Source organism: Pagrus pagrus (genome assembly GCF_965226575.1).
Source record: "Pagrus pagrus genome assembly, chromosome: 1".
Lineage (NCBI taxonomy): Eukaryota > Metazoa > Chordata > Actinopteri > Spariformes > Sparidae > Pagrus > Pagrus pagrus.
Window position 1 is genome coordinate 12,098,976 of NC_140185.1, and position 14,110 is coordinate 12,113,085.

General features: G+C 40.6%; 1 protein-coding gene across 3 annotated transcripts in view; it reads left to right on the top strand.

Annotated features, from left to right (window-relative positions):
• adamts7 (a disintegrin-like and metallopeptidase (reprolysin type) with thrombospondin type 1 motif, 7) overlaps window positions 1-14,110 on the top strand; it is an 85,553-nt gene that overhangs the window by 54,122 nt on the left and 17,321 nt on the right. Inside the window, exons 17-24 of one of the 3 annotated variants that reach the window (XM_084363284.1) lie at window positions 1,053-1,179; window positions 4,057-4,270; window positions 5,159-6,197; window positions 6,375-6,787; window positions 7,157-7,309; window positions 8,535-8,708; window positions 10,225-10,371; window positions 12,525-12,687. In XM_084363284.1, coding sequence (XP_084219410.1) covers window positions 1,053-1,179; window positions 4,057-4,270; window positions 5,159-6,197; window positions 6,375-6,787; window positions 7,157-7,309; window positions 8,535-8,708; window positions 10,225-10,371; window positions 12,525-12,687 — 2,430 coding nt within the window. Of the gene's footprint in view, window positions 1-1,052; window positions 1,180-4,056; window positions 4,271-5,158; window positions 6,788-7,156; window positions 7,310-8,534; window positions 8,709-10,224; window positions 10,372-12,524; window positions 12,688-14,110 lie in introns of those variants that run through there. The other 2 variants (XM_084363283.1, XM_084363285.1) reach the window with 2 other exon arrangements.

A 14,110-nucleotide genomic window follows, 5' to 3' on the forward strand; every position in this document is an offset into this window, starting at 1 on the left:
CTGTCATAAATGACAAAGAAAAGCTGCAAATCCTCACATTTAAGAAGCTGCGACCTGCAAAAGTTTCATATTTTTTAAACAATAAATCAATTATAGAAATTAGGGGTGTTGTTCTATTGCTGTAGTCACGGTAACCATCATATTAAAAAAATGATTATTGACATTGTGTTATTGTGTTTTTTAATACAAATATGAAAATATCGTTTGAATAATCCAGCAAAGATGAATTTTTGTTCACCTTTCTCTGAGGAATCAAGTAGTTGATGGTAATTTTGCTCTGTGTACACTTTTGCTTTTACAGTCATGGCTACTGAGTCTCTCTCCACCTCCCTACATTTGTATTTTGAGGGTAATTTATTTGCCAAAAAAAGACAAAACACAGAACATTTCTATAAATATAAAGATAAAATCGTTATTGTGAATTTGTTTGGCCATGATTATTGTGAAGTGAAAATCTGATATCATGACAGCCCTAAAAGAAAAACGAATTTTCTTTCGATTGACTGATCAATTAATTGACTAATCGACCAACTATTGTATTAGTCTTTCTTCTTTTTTCAGACATTTCTGGGGAAGGAAATTGATTTCTAATGTTTTGATTGTGTTATATATATATATGTATATATATATATATATATATATATATATATATATATATATATATACACTAAATTATACTTACTGTACTTAACAGAAATGTGCATTGAATTAACAACTTTATTTTAACTTTGCCAGTGTTTGTTCACAGGACTAAAAACTTGGTACGTGGAGTGTGAATTAACAATTTGAACATTAAAAAGTATGTGATGGGTCCTGATTTTTTTAACAAAAAAACCCTGTTGTTCTTTAATCAGCCATTCAGTCATTTCTAGTTAGTTTTTTGTTTCACAACCACCTGCCAGTTGCTTACCAGGTGCCCTCCAGGTGCCCTCAAGGTACTGGGCTTTTATTACTATGACTAAGATGCACCTGGGAGTCATATTTGTGTTCGTGTCCGTGTGTTTAATCACAAAAGCTCTCCTCTCTCCTCTCTTCTCCTGCTGGTATTCCAGGTGTTCAGAGACAGATTGTTCATTGTGTTGAAAAGACAACTGGGATCGTGGAGGAGCACCTCTGTGACCCCTTAACCCGACCTGACGATAACCAAACCAGCTGTAACAAGGAGCCGTGTCCAGCCATGTGAGTGTAGCTCCCAGACATCATTTACAAAATGACACCAGCAGTATTCACAGACACACACTCGGGATAAAGACACATGTTGTTCAGGCCTTGGAGTAGACACTTATCTTTGTAGTGTGTATTGAAGCAAAGAATCCAATCAACAGAACCTGAAGTAACGCAACTGCTGGAGTCACGGCTTTAGTATTTTTGTTCAGCAGAAGAAGCATTGAAATTGTGATTTCATTATCATTACAGAGTAATATAATGAAGGTTGCATTCTTAAAGAGAAGGACTAAGTGTTCAGGTTGTGGCTGTTTCAGTGAGGAAGATGTCATACTTTACTCCGTCTTTCAACTTGTGAATCACATGAGCAGTTTAAAAACTCACTTACAGTATTGCAAAAGCCACCATCTTGATTGCTCCAAGTGTCAGATATTTATATTTTTATACCTGTACATGCAAGTCCAGGTGCCATCATACCTTAATGCAGTCTACCAGTGCTGTTTCTAGCTTTTTCGGGGCCCTACGGAAAATGCTGTGTCTGGACCCCTATTTCGTGAAACTATGGTGGTGGTGGGGAGTCCAAACCCTTTTAATTAATGTATTTATTTTTACATAAGGGCATAATGTAATGAGCAGGCCTCAACCAACTGACCATATGGGCTTCAATGTATTCTTATTAAAAGGTACGAGAAGTGGTCATGTAAGTTCATTTTTCTTTAAACTCGTGTTATGGTTGTTTACAATAGAAATAAATAGATTAAAATCACTATACTTTAATGTGGGAATACAGGCAGGAACACAATGCCTGTATTGTATTGAACAGTACCTCAATCATCTGTTACATCAAAGTCTCTTTTGGCCTCACTACAGCAGTAATTATAGCCTACGTAAGTGATTTGATCAGAATGTTTTCATGGATTCAGAGAGTTAAAAAATAACTGCTCATCTTCTAATTTATTTAGACTTATTGAACATTTAATGGAAGGGTTCTCCTTTGAATTTAGTCTCTTTTTATATTGTAGTTGAACAACAGCTTGTTGTGCCTATAATTATTCATGACAATTTTGCACCACATCAAAATGCACTTCAGAGCAGTGATTCCTAATGATTACTCTGTCAACAACGCAGCATTCAGGATTTTGGCACAACTGCTTATATTTAAAGGTGCGTTACGTAAAATTGGCCACTTGTCTAATTTCTTCTCAGAACAAATAGGTGGCAGCATATTGGTACTGTAGCTGCTAATTGCTGCTATATGTAGCTGCCGTTAGCTCAGTTAGCCATGCAGCCTGCAGCCCCGAACTGGAGCTCGGAGTGTCGATGTTTACACCACTAACAAAAGAGGTCGGATCTGGACAGGCCAGGGCTAGCTGGTTAGCATGCTAACTGTTCATAATTTTAGTTCATTTTGTATGTTTTCAACTAAGATCTTGCATATTGCACCTTTCTAGGACTGTCAACCTAGCCCTGAGCAACTGCAACAAGTTGTTCTCCATACTGTTAATAGACACACAGTTGTTCAGTCAGTTGTCTGTTTCGCGTTGCACCCACATCACGGTTTTATTTCAGCATGGAGCCCCCTGGTAGCTTTGGGGGCCCTGTGTCACTGCATAGTCCGAATATAGCAAGACATAGCTTTGTAGTGTACAGCTATCAAAAATGTTGAAGTTTTATCTTCAAAAGTGGTTCATCATGGCAGATTTGGACAAAAAGTAAAAGTCCTTCACCTGCACCTTAAACTCCTTAAAGAGGTGCTTTATTAGAAAATTATTGACAGTGTATATAACATGAATATACAGTGACAGTGAGCAAAATATTAATATGTGGAGAGATCCAGCAGAAACATGAGTGAAAAGTGAGAAGAGATAATTACAAATTACAAAAACTATAACGATAATAAGATCATATTTCTATATAGCCCTGATTCCAAAGAAGGTGGGATGCTGTGTCAAACATGGATAAAACAGAATGTGATAATTTGCTAATACTTCTTACTGTTTGCTAATATTCGAAAGATACTCAATTGAAAGCAGCACAATGACAATACATTTATTTAATGTTGTACCTCATCAACTTCACTGATTTTTGTAAATATATGCTAATTCTTAATTTGATGCAAGCAACACGTTTCAAACAAGTTGGGACAGGAGCAACAAAAGACTGGCAAAGTTGGTAAACAGCCAAACGGGTTCAGTGATAACAGGTGATAGTATGAAAGGAGCATCCTCGAAAGGCTCAGTCGTTCACAAGCAAGGGTGAGGCGAGGTTCACCATGTTGTGAAACACTTCATTGTATAAAGGATATCACTACATGGGCTCAGGGACATTTTGTAAAACTCTTGTCAAATTATAGCACTGTTTTTATGTATGCTTTATTATATGCAGTATGCAGGAGTAGAGCGTGCAAGGAAACGTGAAACTGTCATGCTCCCAGTTTACCAAACCTGTTTGAAAGTGCTATTTTCTAAACATCTGTCAGCTAAGTGGGAACATTGTATATGGAACTTCAAGGAAAGCACTCTGGAGGACAAGGACGGACCTTCTGGAGAATAAAACGTATTGTCTGCCCCAAAAAGCCTCATTCAGCGCCACTCCTTTTGAAAGTTTCTTAGAATTGAACATATTGAGGTAATTTTGAAAACATAACCTCTTCACATGAGAAGCGACATCAGAATCACCACCCTTCAGACATTTGTCCTCCCACACATTGTATTGCACCAAAGTGCAGCTTGAGGTTTTTGCAAAATGGCAAATGGCAATTTATAACACAGCCACCCAAATCTGTGTGTGTGAGTCCTCGGCATTTCCACAGCTATATAATATTGTAATTTTCCAACACAAGTGGACAATTAAATTGGAAGTATTTGCATCTCTTTGTGTCTCTGTGTGCAGCTGGTGGCTCGGTGAGTGGCAGAAATGCTCGGCGAGCTGTGGGAGCTCTGGACAGACTAAAAGGACGGTGCTCTGCATCCAGGCAGTGAGTGCTGATGAGCAGAAAGCCCTGCAGCCCAGCGAGTGTAAACACATGCCCAGACCTGAGTCAGTATCCTCCTGCAACACACACATCCCCTGCCCCGCTGACTGGAGTACTGGCAGCTGGTCAAAGGTGAGTCTGAGTTGGAAAATGAGGTTTTGGTTTGGAGGAAATTGTGCTGATTTGAAAGGAAATTAAAAATGCAAATTGTCACTAGAACAGCTAACTTCACGTTTTCTGAAAAGGTCTTCCTCTAAGTTAAATTATCTAGCAATCTGGGAGAACGTTGTTATCTTCCATCTCCTGTGTAGTGCATCTCTTCATTTGAACAGCATGTGTCACAAGACTTTCTTCAGAATGCAAAAGCTAGAGTTTAAAGTGGTGCACACGTGATGGCCTTGCTCTGAAGCCTCCCATTTATTGCCACATACTTTACAGCAGACTCTTATGTTCGGTATGTTAGAGACTAGAAGAGGATAATTATAGGAATGGAAGGCTACCGGTGCTCTTATTTTTCTAGCGTCTTAGGGATAAATTTTGAAAGGCTCCGTAGCAACACGCATGGGTTTTGTGAAAATTTTGAAAGTGTCTGGGGCCCAATTATTAGACATTTTCATTCTCTTGGATCTTAGTGAAGGTCCCTGCTGTTTTGTTTTTGAATGTGGAGTGTGTGTGTTTGGTGGTTGGTTTGTATGATGAAAGTTAAACATAATAATAATAAAAAAATAAATAAAACAAACCTTTCCACATCACTGACAGTTCATAGTCAGTACAGTATATCAACCTTTGGTTGTGACCCCGAGGAGTGCCACAGTCCAGGGGATGATCAGCCTTTTATCTTCTCAGCAGGATTTAGATTTGCATACACAAGGAGCGTGGGCTGGAAAACTACTATATATTTTTTAAAATTTATTGAAAATGTACCTTATATTCTAATTATACCATCGATTTTAAAGGAATTGTAAAAGCATAAGTTGGGCCTACTCATGATCAGATGTTGTATCTTATTTTTCTGTGCAGTGTTCGCTAACTTGTGGAAGTGGAGTACGTCGCCGTAACGTGACCTGCTCCAGAAACACAGGCGTCGACTGTGAGCCCCAGAAGAAGCCCCTTGCTGTCGCAACCTGCTACATCCAGGACTGTCCACAAGTTGTGGATAATTTCGGCAACGACTGGTCAGGAAGTGGCTGGTCGAGCAAAGAGGTGCTCAATGAGATTAATTCCATACCTGAAGTCAAACCCCCTCCAAAGTTCAGCGCCACCAGAGCCCAGCCGAGAAACCACAACAACCTTAATAACATTGTCGAGGGAGATTTTGACTACCACAATAACATAGAAAATATTGATCCATCGCCGGAAAACAACGTTCAAGTTGATGATTTTTACTATGACTATAACTTTATTAACTTCCATGAAGACCTGTCGGATGACTTTGAGAGTGATGAGACAGAGTCAGGGGAGAGTCACTCATTCGACACTCAACAGGAGGCCAAGCCAACCCACAGTGTGAAAGAAAGCATGGAAACTACAAAAGCTCCCTCAGCTACTTCCGTCGTTTCAAAGGCCACGTCTAAAGCGCCAGTGAACCCAAATCTGGACAATATGGAGGACAGTGATGATGACTTCCTTTCTGAGGATTACCTTTTGCCTGTGTCTACCACTCGCTCACCACTGCATACAACTCAGCACTCACCACCACTGAAAGAGAGGCATGACATTAGCACAATGCCTAGTCTGGTTTTCACTACAAAGGAGCCTACACAGGATGTGAAATGGGGGCAAAATGAGGAGGAGGATGAAAATAACTATGACAGTTTCAGTGAGGAGGATGATCCTACTGAGGACGTCACTGTGACTCCAAAACAGGCTGCTCCCACTCCTGGAAATCAAACCACTATTCATGCTGTTGTTGCTACAACAGAGGAACATGATAATTATGAGTACAGTTACAATGACAAAAGTACAACAGCGACAGATATCTCTTCAGAACACGAAGGTGCAGAGAAACCAGAGCTGACGCAAGTGGACGAGAGTGCGTCAGAAATACCTCACACAACAAGTCAGTCAACAATATTTGCGTTCACATTGGAGGGTGTGGAAATGGATCAGACTGATTTTAACAAAGTATACACCACTAATCAGTATTTATGGGATACTGACCTTGACCTCAGTACAACCTCACTTCCTGCTTCTCAGAAATCCACTCCTCTCCCTGTTCCCTTTCCGCTAACCTCAGGTAACCGACAGCCGTCTGATGACTCGCTAACTGGAACAGAAATTATACCTCCTACAAACCTGGAAGGAACCACGCAGCCTCCTCCTGCTGGTTTCCTGCAGACTGATCCCGTCTTCACGGACAGAACTGGAACTGATCCCACATCCCCAGCTCCGTCGTTTGATTCAGCTGATTTTGACTACAATGAAATAGTCGTTCCCACAATGGTGAGGAGCAGCAGTGACAGTGATCCTGCCACTGGTCATCACAGCACAACACCAGCACAGCACATGGACTCACAGGCGCCTGCTGTGCCCATTTTGCCAACACATCCACCTGCTCTGCGGCCAATTCCAGTGCCGACATCTGTCCAAACTTCAACCTCCACACAGGTCGCCACAGCTGCATACTGGGTCGCCAGCAACTGGAGCGCTGTGAGTCTGTATAAATCACACATTCTGGACAAAACATGTTTTTTTTATTTCTCATAATTTGCAGGCAGAGCATCTAGTTTTTAAACCTTGTTCTTTGGAGACACCATTTGACCTGGAGCTAACACAGCTAATGCCAATTTTCACAAAGCATTTTTATGGCACATTTTAACAGGCGGATGCTTTTACTCCCTGCTGTGCTGTACAAAATATTTAAGGAATTTGCATTTATTTCCATGAAATCGCTCCAAGCCTGACCACAATTAACACAACACATCACAGAGCTGCACATCATTTGCATTATCAGTGAACTGTTTGTGCATCTAATCCTCAAATCACAATTTTTAAGTAGTGTTCTCGTGTGATCGGCAGTGCTCCACCAGCTGTGGTCTGGGGGCCATCTGGAGGACTTTGGCTTGCAGTTCTGGATCAGACTCCGACTGTAATCCTGCCAAGAGGCCCGCGCCGGCCCAGAGATGTTACCTTCGCCCCTGCTCCACATGGAAAGTTGAGGAGTGGAGTAAGGTAAGACCACCTGTGATATTGTACTCCCACAATCGGTGTATGTGTGGTGATTTCTGTAGGTTTTTACAGATGTTTTACCCTGAAAGATTGCTGGGTTTTGTGCATGTGCACTGAAAAAGGTGATTTTTAGAATCCCATTATGACACAAACTTTTGTATAAATATGTTTTTTCAGCCATGCTAGACTGTATATAGCAATGTCGGTCAGTCCACGACTTTGATCCAGACTGAAATATCTCAAAAACTGTCATATGGATTGCTGTGAACTTTGGCACAGACACTCATCTTCCACAAAGGATAAACCCTTGCATAGAGATTGCACACTATTGTAATGAAAACCCTTCATTACGCCGGCTTTGTTTCTGTTAAGGCCGCCCCCGCGTGCATGCCATCAAGCAAAATAGGTGGTAACTAGCAAAACAACACTGTCTGTGTCAAGATCGATGTTTCATATACATGTCAGGCAGCGCTTTCTTGATAATAACAAGGGCGTAACGTGGCAATGAAAATCATTTACCATCCCTGTTTCTGCTTTTGCAAGCATTTTCAGTTGCTGTTCGTCTTTCAGTTAGCTGCTAACTTAACTGCTGCTAGTTGCTTTTGAAATCCCCTCAGTTGTGGGTCACACACGTAACACATCATCAAAATGTCACCCCCTCTCCTGCCGTACCTGCTTGCCGGGTTACTCAACAGACGTCGATTTTGCGCTGTGACTACCTCCTCTGCCGACTATGACCCCCCCCCCCCCCCAATTCCACCTTTGTACCTTTTTTACAGAACGGTGAGGTGGAATAACCCTACCATCCTGAACAGGCTGTGTAAAAGGGGGTTTTATCTAGTGCCACCATGATGTGGACATTTGTAGTTTTGATTGAAATGCCTTGACAACTCTGGGTTTTATTGTCATGAAAGTTGGTTAAGACATTCATGTTCCCCTCTGGATGAAATGACTTTTATGATCCTTTAGCTTTTCCTCTGGCTTTAATTTGGTTTATGAACACATACCTGCAAAAATAATTACATTCCCATCCGTGTCAGCCGTAACATGCTAATTATGCTAATCTTAATCTACCTTAAAGTGTTGGTAAATATTCAGAATAAAATGTATTTGTAAGAACTGAAAATGAAACCCGTGAAAACCACACAGCAGGACCAGTCCCTTTAGACTCACCACAAAGTCGTAGCTCATGCTGTTTGAATAACGATCATGCCGTGTCTTCTCCCAGTGCTCTAAGGATTGTGAAGGCGGCGTCAAATCACGAGAGGTCCAGTGTTACGACATGAGGGATCAGAGGCAACTGCGACCTTTCCACTGCAGGGCAATGTCCTCGAGGCCACAAAGCCAGATGCCCTGTAACCTTCGGCCATGTCTCGACTGGTACACCTCCTCCTGGGGTCAGGTGAGTTATATGCAAAATAATGAGAGCGATTGTGAAAAATGCACTGGTGTATTCTCCACTTTCTGAATAGGATATATGTGTATTTGGCAACATATACACAGCTGCATGTAAAAAAAGCTCCATTTAAGTCAGTTTTCACTGTCTGCCCATTGTTAAATCGATGTTTTTTTCTGCACGGTAGTAATTCTTGTCCAAGCTTGCCCTTTGTATTTTAAATTGAAATAGCGTTGAGGTCGACATCTGTCAGCACAGATTAATGCACACATTTTTCAAAGCATACCACAATGTGCATTTTGTATTTTTAATAGATTTCTGAAGGCATTTCTTCCTGATTTCCTGGTTGTTATTGCTTCTGTTCATTGCAGTGCTGAATCAAAAAAATCATTGTGCAGAATAATGATGATAATAATAATAATAGCTTGGATTTGTATAACGTTTTTCACGAGACCCAAGGACGCTTTACACAGTCAAGAATCGATGCTACATGAACAGACAAACAAACAAATAGAAACAAGGAAGTTAAGTTTTTACCTCTGCCAAGCAGGTTATTTTTCCACCCGTGTCTGTTTGTGTGTTTGTTTGCTGGTTTGGTTGGTTTTTCAGCAGGATTACACAAAAACTTCAGAAGGGATTTCCAAGAAACTTACATGGAGGATGAGTCTTGGCCCAGAACAGACCCCATTAACTTTTGGTGCAGATCCAGATAAAAGGACAGATCAAGGAATTTTTTCTCACTTTTTTTAGCATTGCGAGATAAGGTGTTTTTCCATATTTTGCCAATTACTCAGGGAATAATGCATGGATCACGACCATATTTAAGTGGTTGATATTTTTGAGCTTGAACAAAAGGGGACTGTTGTGCCCTGGCATAGGTAGACACTCTACTCTCCTCTGATTGGTCAGCTCACTCACGACTGACCCAGCAACGCTAACAACAGGGTAGCTGTGCTAAATCAATTCTTACGTGCCAAACTAGCAGCTAGGCAAAAATTACATAAATGTTATTTGTAAAAAAACAAAAACTGGAGCAGGGTTTTCTGTGGGAAAGAGGAGAGAGGAGCTTCTGTTGGAAAGGAAAAAATGAAAAGCATCATAGTTCTCCTTTAAACATACTGTAGTTGTCCTGAAAAGAATAACATGGATTTGGTGATGTATGGCAAGTGAAAAGCTTGCTGTCTCGCAGTCTTCAGAGCTACCCACAACTATATGAACTCACAAACAAGTGGGAGATTTCAGAACAATATGTCCTTTCAGCTGAATAAACCAGCAATGATGTAACAAGAAAGATTAAATGTCACATTTTATGGATTTTCTGTATGATGCCTCAGGAACTACCGTCTGTCTCATTGGCAGTGATGTAAAGTAAACACAATTTGCTCTGCATTAGTGAGTCAAGAACAGCTATAGAAATCTTTTAGAGTGTACTGTTTGCGCTGCTATGCAACTTATTGTTGAGAACAAGTCACATAAATTCATAGATCACGTGTGTTTGTCTTTGTGTGTGTGTGTTGTTCAGTGCTCTGAAGTGTGTGGAGGAGGCGAGCAGCAGCGTATAGTTGCCTGTACAGAGGAGGAGCGATGCAACAGGGACCTTCAACCCAGCAACATCCAATCATGTAATATCCAGCCTTGTGCTCAGTGGCTTACTGGATCATGGGGACAGGTACGCACACACACACACAGTTGATAAGAAGAGCGAAGAAGAGAAGCGTCATGTATGATTCATAGACCGCATGCAGTACATGAAGATTGTCTGCCATTTATTTAAACTGGATTTGGTATTATGAGTTGAGAGATAAATGATCTAAATTATGTTCAGGGGCTTGCATTCAAATCGCTAAATAATTCATAATGTCCTTCGCACAATTCGTTTTCTAAAACTTCTGTTCACGGACACAGGATAAACAGCGGATGCTATTCTATTTGAAGAGCGAGTGCACTTGGCATAGACACTATTTAATAGATCTAACATTTTATATCTGTCAGAAAACCTACACAGTGAAGGGTCACTTCACTTCTTTGATTATTTTGTTTTTATACAGGATACTCTGTGTGAAGGCCGGTACTGGCTCAGAAATATTACATTTAATGATGGAGTGAAGGAGGAGGTTGGGTTATGAAAGTGACATTATGGTTGTGAGGATAACACGTGACCTCTGAGGTCCTGGTGACTGATGTGGATCGGTACGAGGAGGAGCATCGCTGCAAAGACAATGATACAGCATCATGATGAACGTAATGAAAAGGTTATATATGACAGCTGATGGGGAGGCTGATGGAGAAATGGGAGACGTACAGAGACTGGGATTTGGGAGTGATGAGAGGAATAAAAGGAAATGTATTTCATGGGTCAAGAATAGGCATGGAAAGAATGTGACATAGCAACAGAAACAGAATGGGTGGACCCCAGGGGAATTAGGTGTGTGTCAGGAGATGTAGCCTCTCAATTTGTGTTACCACAGCACCTTTATTATTGGCCTTTTGAGTCTAGAATTAGCATTGACTCTTCCAATTGATTGGCTGAAGAGGAAGTCCCACACATCCTGTTGTATTTATACATATGTCACATTGAGTCAGTGGCTGCACAGACGATGCACACCAGGGCCTCTCCTTTAGGCTCACCAATCAGGTGGAGAAGTACAAATTACATCTCCTTCATTTAAGGTCCCTGATGCAACCATATGATAACATACTGGCTGAGATCCTTGGAAGTAATTTAGAATTGTGACATGTGACACTCGGTTATTTACACTTCAGCCAGTAATTAATTCATTAATTAAAAATTGTTTTATATATTTTTTTTTCTCTATTTATTAACTGTGGGTTGTATTTCTATCTCCAATCCAATCCAAAATCCACATTGTTACTTATGAGCTGTGTGTTTGTCTTTCAAACACTCGCTTTAACAAGTCGTTGTTTCAAGCCCTTCGACTGCTGAGGCGAGGCATTCAATGATTTCCCTCATGTTTCTGTCCCTGTCTGTAGTAACGTCACCTTATATTAACCCCATGTGAGGCGAGCGTGCACAGAATACATTTATTCCAACCAGACAAAGGCATCTGATGAAGCATTTACATGGTTATTAGGCGCTAATATTTTCCTATTACACAGATTATCAAAGGTTTGAAAATGTATTTAGATTTTGAGGGATCGGATCAGATTCCGATTGAGGTGGTTACATGAGGCGTTTGTATTCGGGGCTATTATTCTGATTATTAATGGAATGTTATTCGTCACGCATGACTTGTTCGAGTCTTGTTCGATGACAGGGTTCCTAAAGTTGGGTGCAAAAAGTCATTGCAATGTGCAAATAATTGATTCTACTACATTACAAACAGCGTCTTGGTTCCCTGCACATCTCAACACATTGTTTTCACAGCCTTTGTGGCTTTATTGTACACCCTTTGTCATACTCTGAACTATGGACATAGTACAGCATTTCTAATGTCTCAAAGCGTCTTAGTGTGTTTTTAATGTGTTTAATGTGCTTTGATAAATTGCATGTACTAGGCAAACCCAAAAATAACAGTGTCAGCCCTGTTGTAATAAACTGAAATGACACTTGGTTTTGGCCATCGGTTGTCATTCACTGCATGATGAAGCTAATGAATTCAGTGTCCTGTCAGCCTCAATCACAATAACTGGAGGAGATGGGAGGAGAAGAGACGAGACTGATGATACTGCAAATATCATGATAACAAGGATACAATGTCAATGTTAAGTTTTAAAAACCATTAAGTACTTGAAATCATGACGCAAAAGACATTTTTGCAGCAACAAGTGGCAATCCATCAAAGTGTGTTTTTCTCTCTGCAGTGTTCAGCTTCCTGTGGGGGCGGAGTGCAGCGTCGTCTCATCAAATGTGTGAACACAAAGGCTGAGACAGAGGAAGAAGTGGATCAAGCTCAATGTGACCATCAGCCACAGCCTGAGAGCATCCAGAAGTGTAACCTTCAGGAGTGCGAGAGCACCCCCTCTGGTGAGTAAATCAAGATGCAAAGGAAACGTCACCACTCTTTAAATACACTTTTTTCCATTTTGCATAACATAGACACAATATTTGGTTGGATAGTATTGTTACGGTTCCTCCATTTTTCTCTGAAGAGTATAACTAATAGAATAAAGTACAAACTGAGCATTTTATTGTGATTGCCATGACTACGGGGGAGCACTTCAGGACAGTGTGCCTCTGCCTGGTGGTTCAGTTAAAAACATTCCTGTTGTGAAGCTGGAGAGATTTGTATTTTTGCTGCTGGCAGCATCTGTCGCTGATGTCTCTGAACTTTCCAGCATCAGCATGCACAATCCAGACTGCCAAGAGAACAACAGCTCAGCTTTTTTTAAGACGCATACCAACATCACCTGGTAGTTGCATATTCTGAAGAGTCAGGGGATTTATTGTCACGGCTGCATCTGTTGACTGTTGCTCTACACTACGTGAAAGCTTAATTTATAAAACAGTTCATTTACTCTATAAATGATTTCCATATTGTGGTTTCTCCTGTTGGAGTTGATCGCAATTTGAGCACATTAGTAAACATTCTTATGATATCTTGGCTTTACGCTTCTAACATGCAGCACATACAAAATGTTATTTTGCTTTAACATTATGTGTCAGTGTCAAGGCAATTTCAGCAGCAAGGATACGAGTGAACTAAAATCTCTTCTTAAATTGTAAATGTGTGTTTGAACCTCAATTACAGGGCAGATTTAGCTTTATTACATAAAGGCCGACACAGTAGCTCTTTTGTTAGTGATGTTGCCTCACAGCATGAAAGAGTTTGGATGTTCTCCGAGTGTTTGAGATCAAAATCCTACAGCATGCAGATCAGGTGAGCTGGAGCCTCTAATTCAGTCCCCAGTGACCTTAAACAGGATAAACAGGTTGAGGAAATGGATCAGGATCTGATCCAAATAACAGGACTATTGTCATTGTCACACGTGAACTACAGCCGTAAAGATGCTTGAAATTTCTTTTTAAAAATGGTACATTAGGAAAACAATCATTCTAATTGTATCATTCTCTCTCCTGTTCTCTCCTTGGGTTCATCATTAGATAGGACTTTCTTTTAACCATTCACTGTGAAATTCTGGTATTTATTAGCCCACCTGGTTTAGAAACTGCTACTTGTTCTGTCAGACAACTACAAGACAGCCTTTTTTTCTTACAGCACTTTTGCTGATTCTTGAGTCTTGATAAAGTTGCTCTTCTTTCTCTCAGGGAACTAAGCTTGATTTGTTGCTCTTCTGATGGTGATGTCACTTTAGGTCTGCCTCATCGTACTTTGGATACAACTGATCCAGTTTCTGCAACGTGTTTTAGAGCTCCATTCACTGCTACCTTAGAAATGTTTTATGCTAGCCATGATTTGATGCTGAGAAAGCCCCTCTTTCAAATCTCA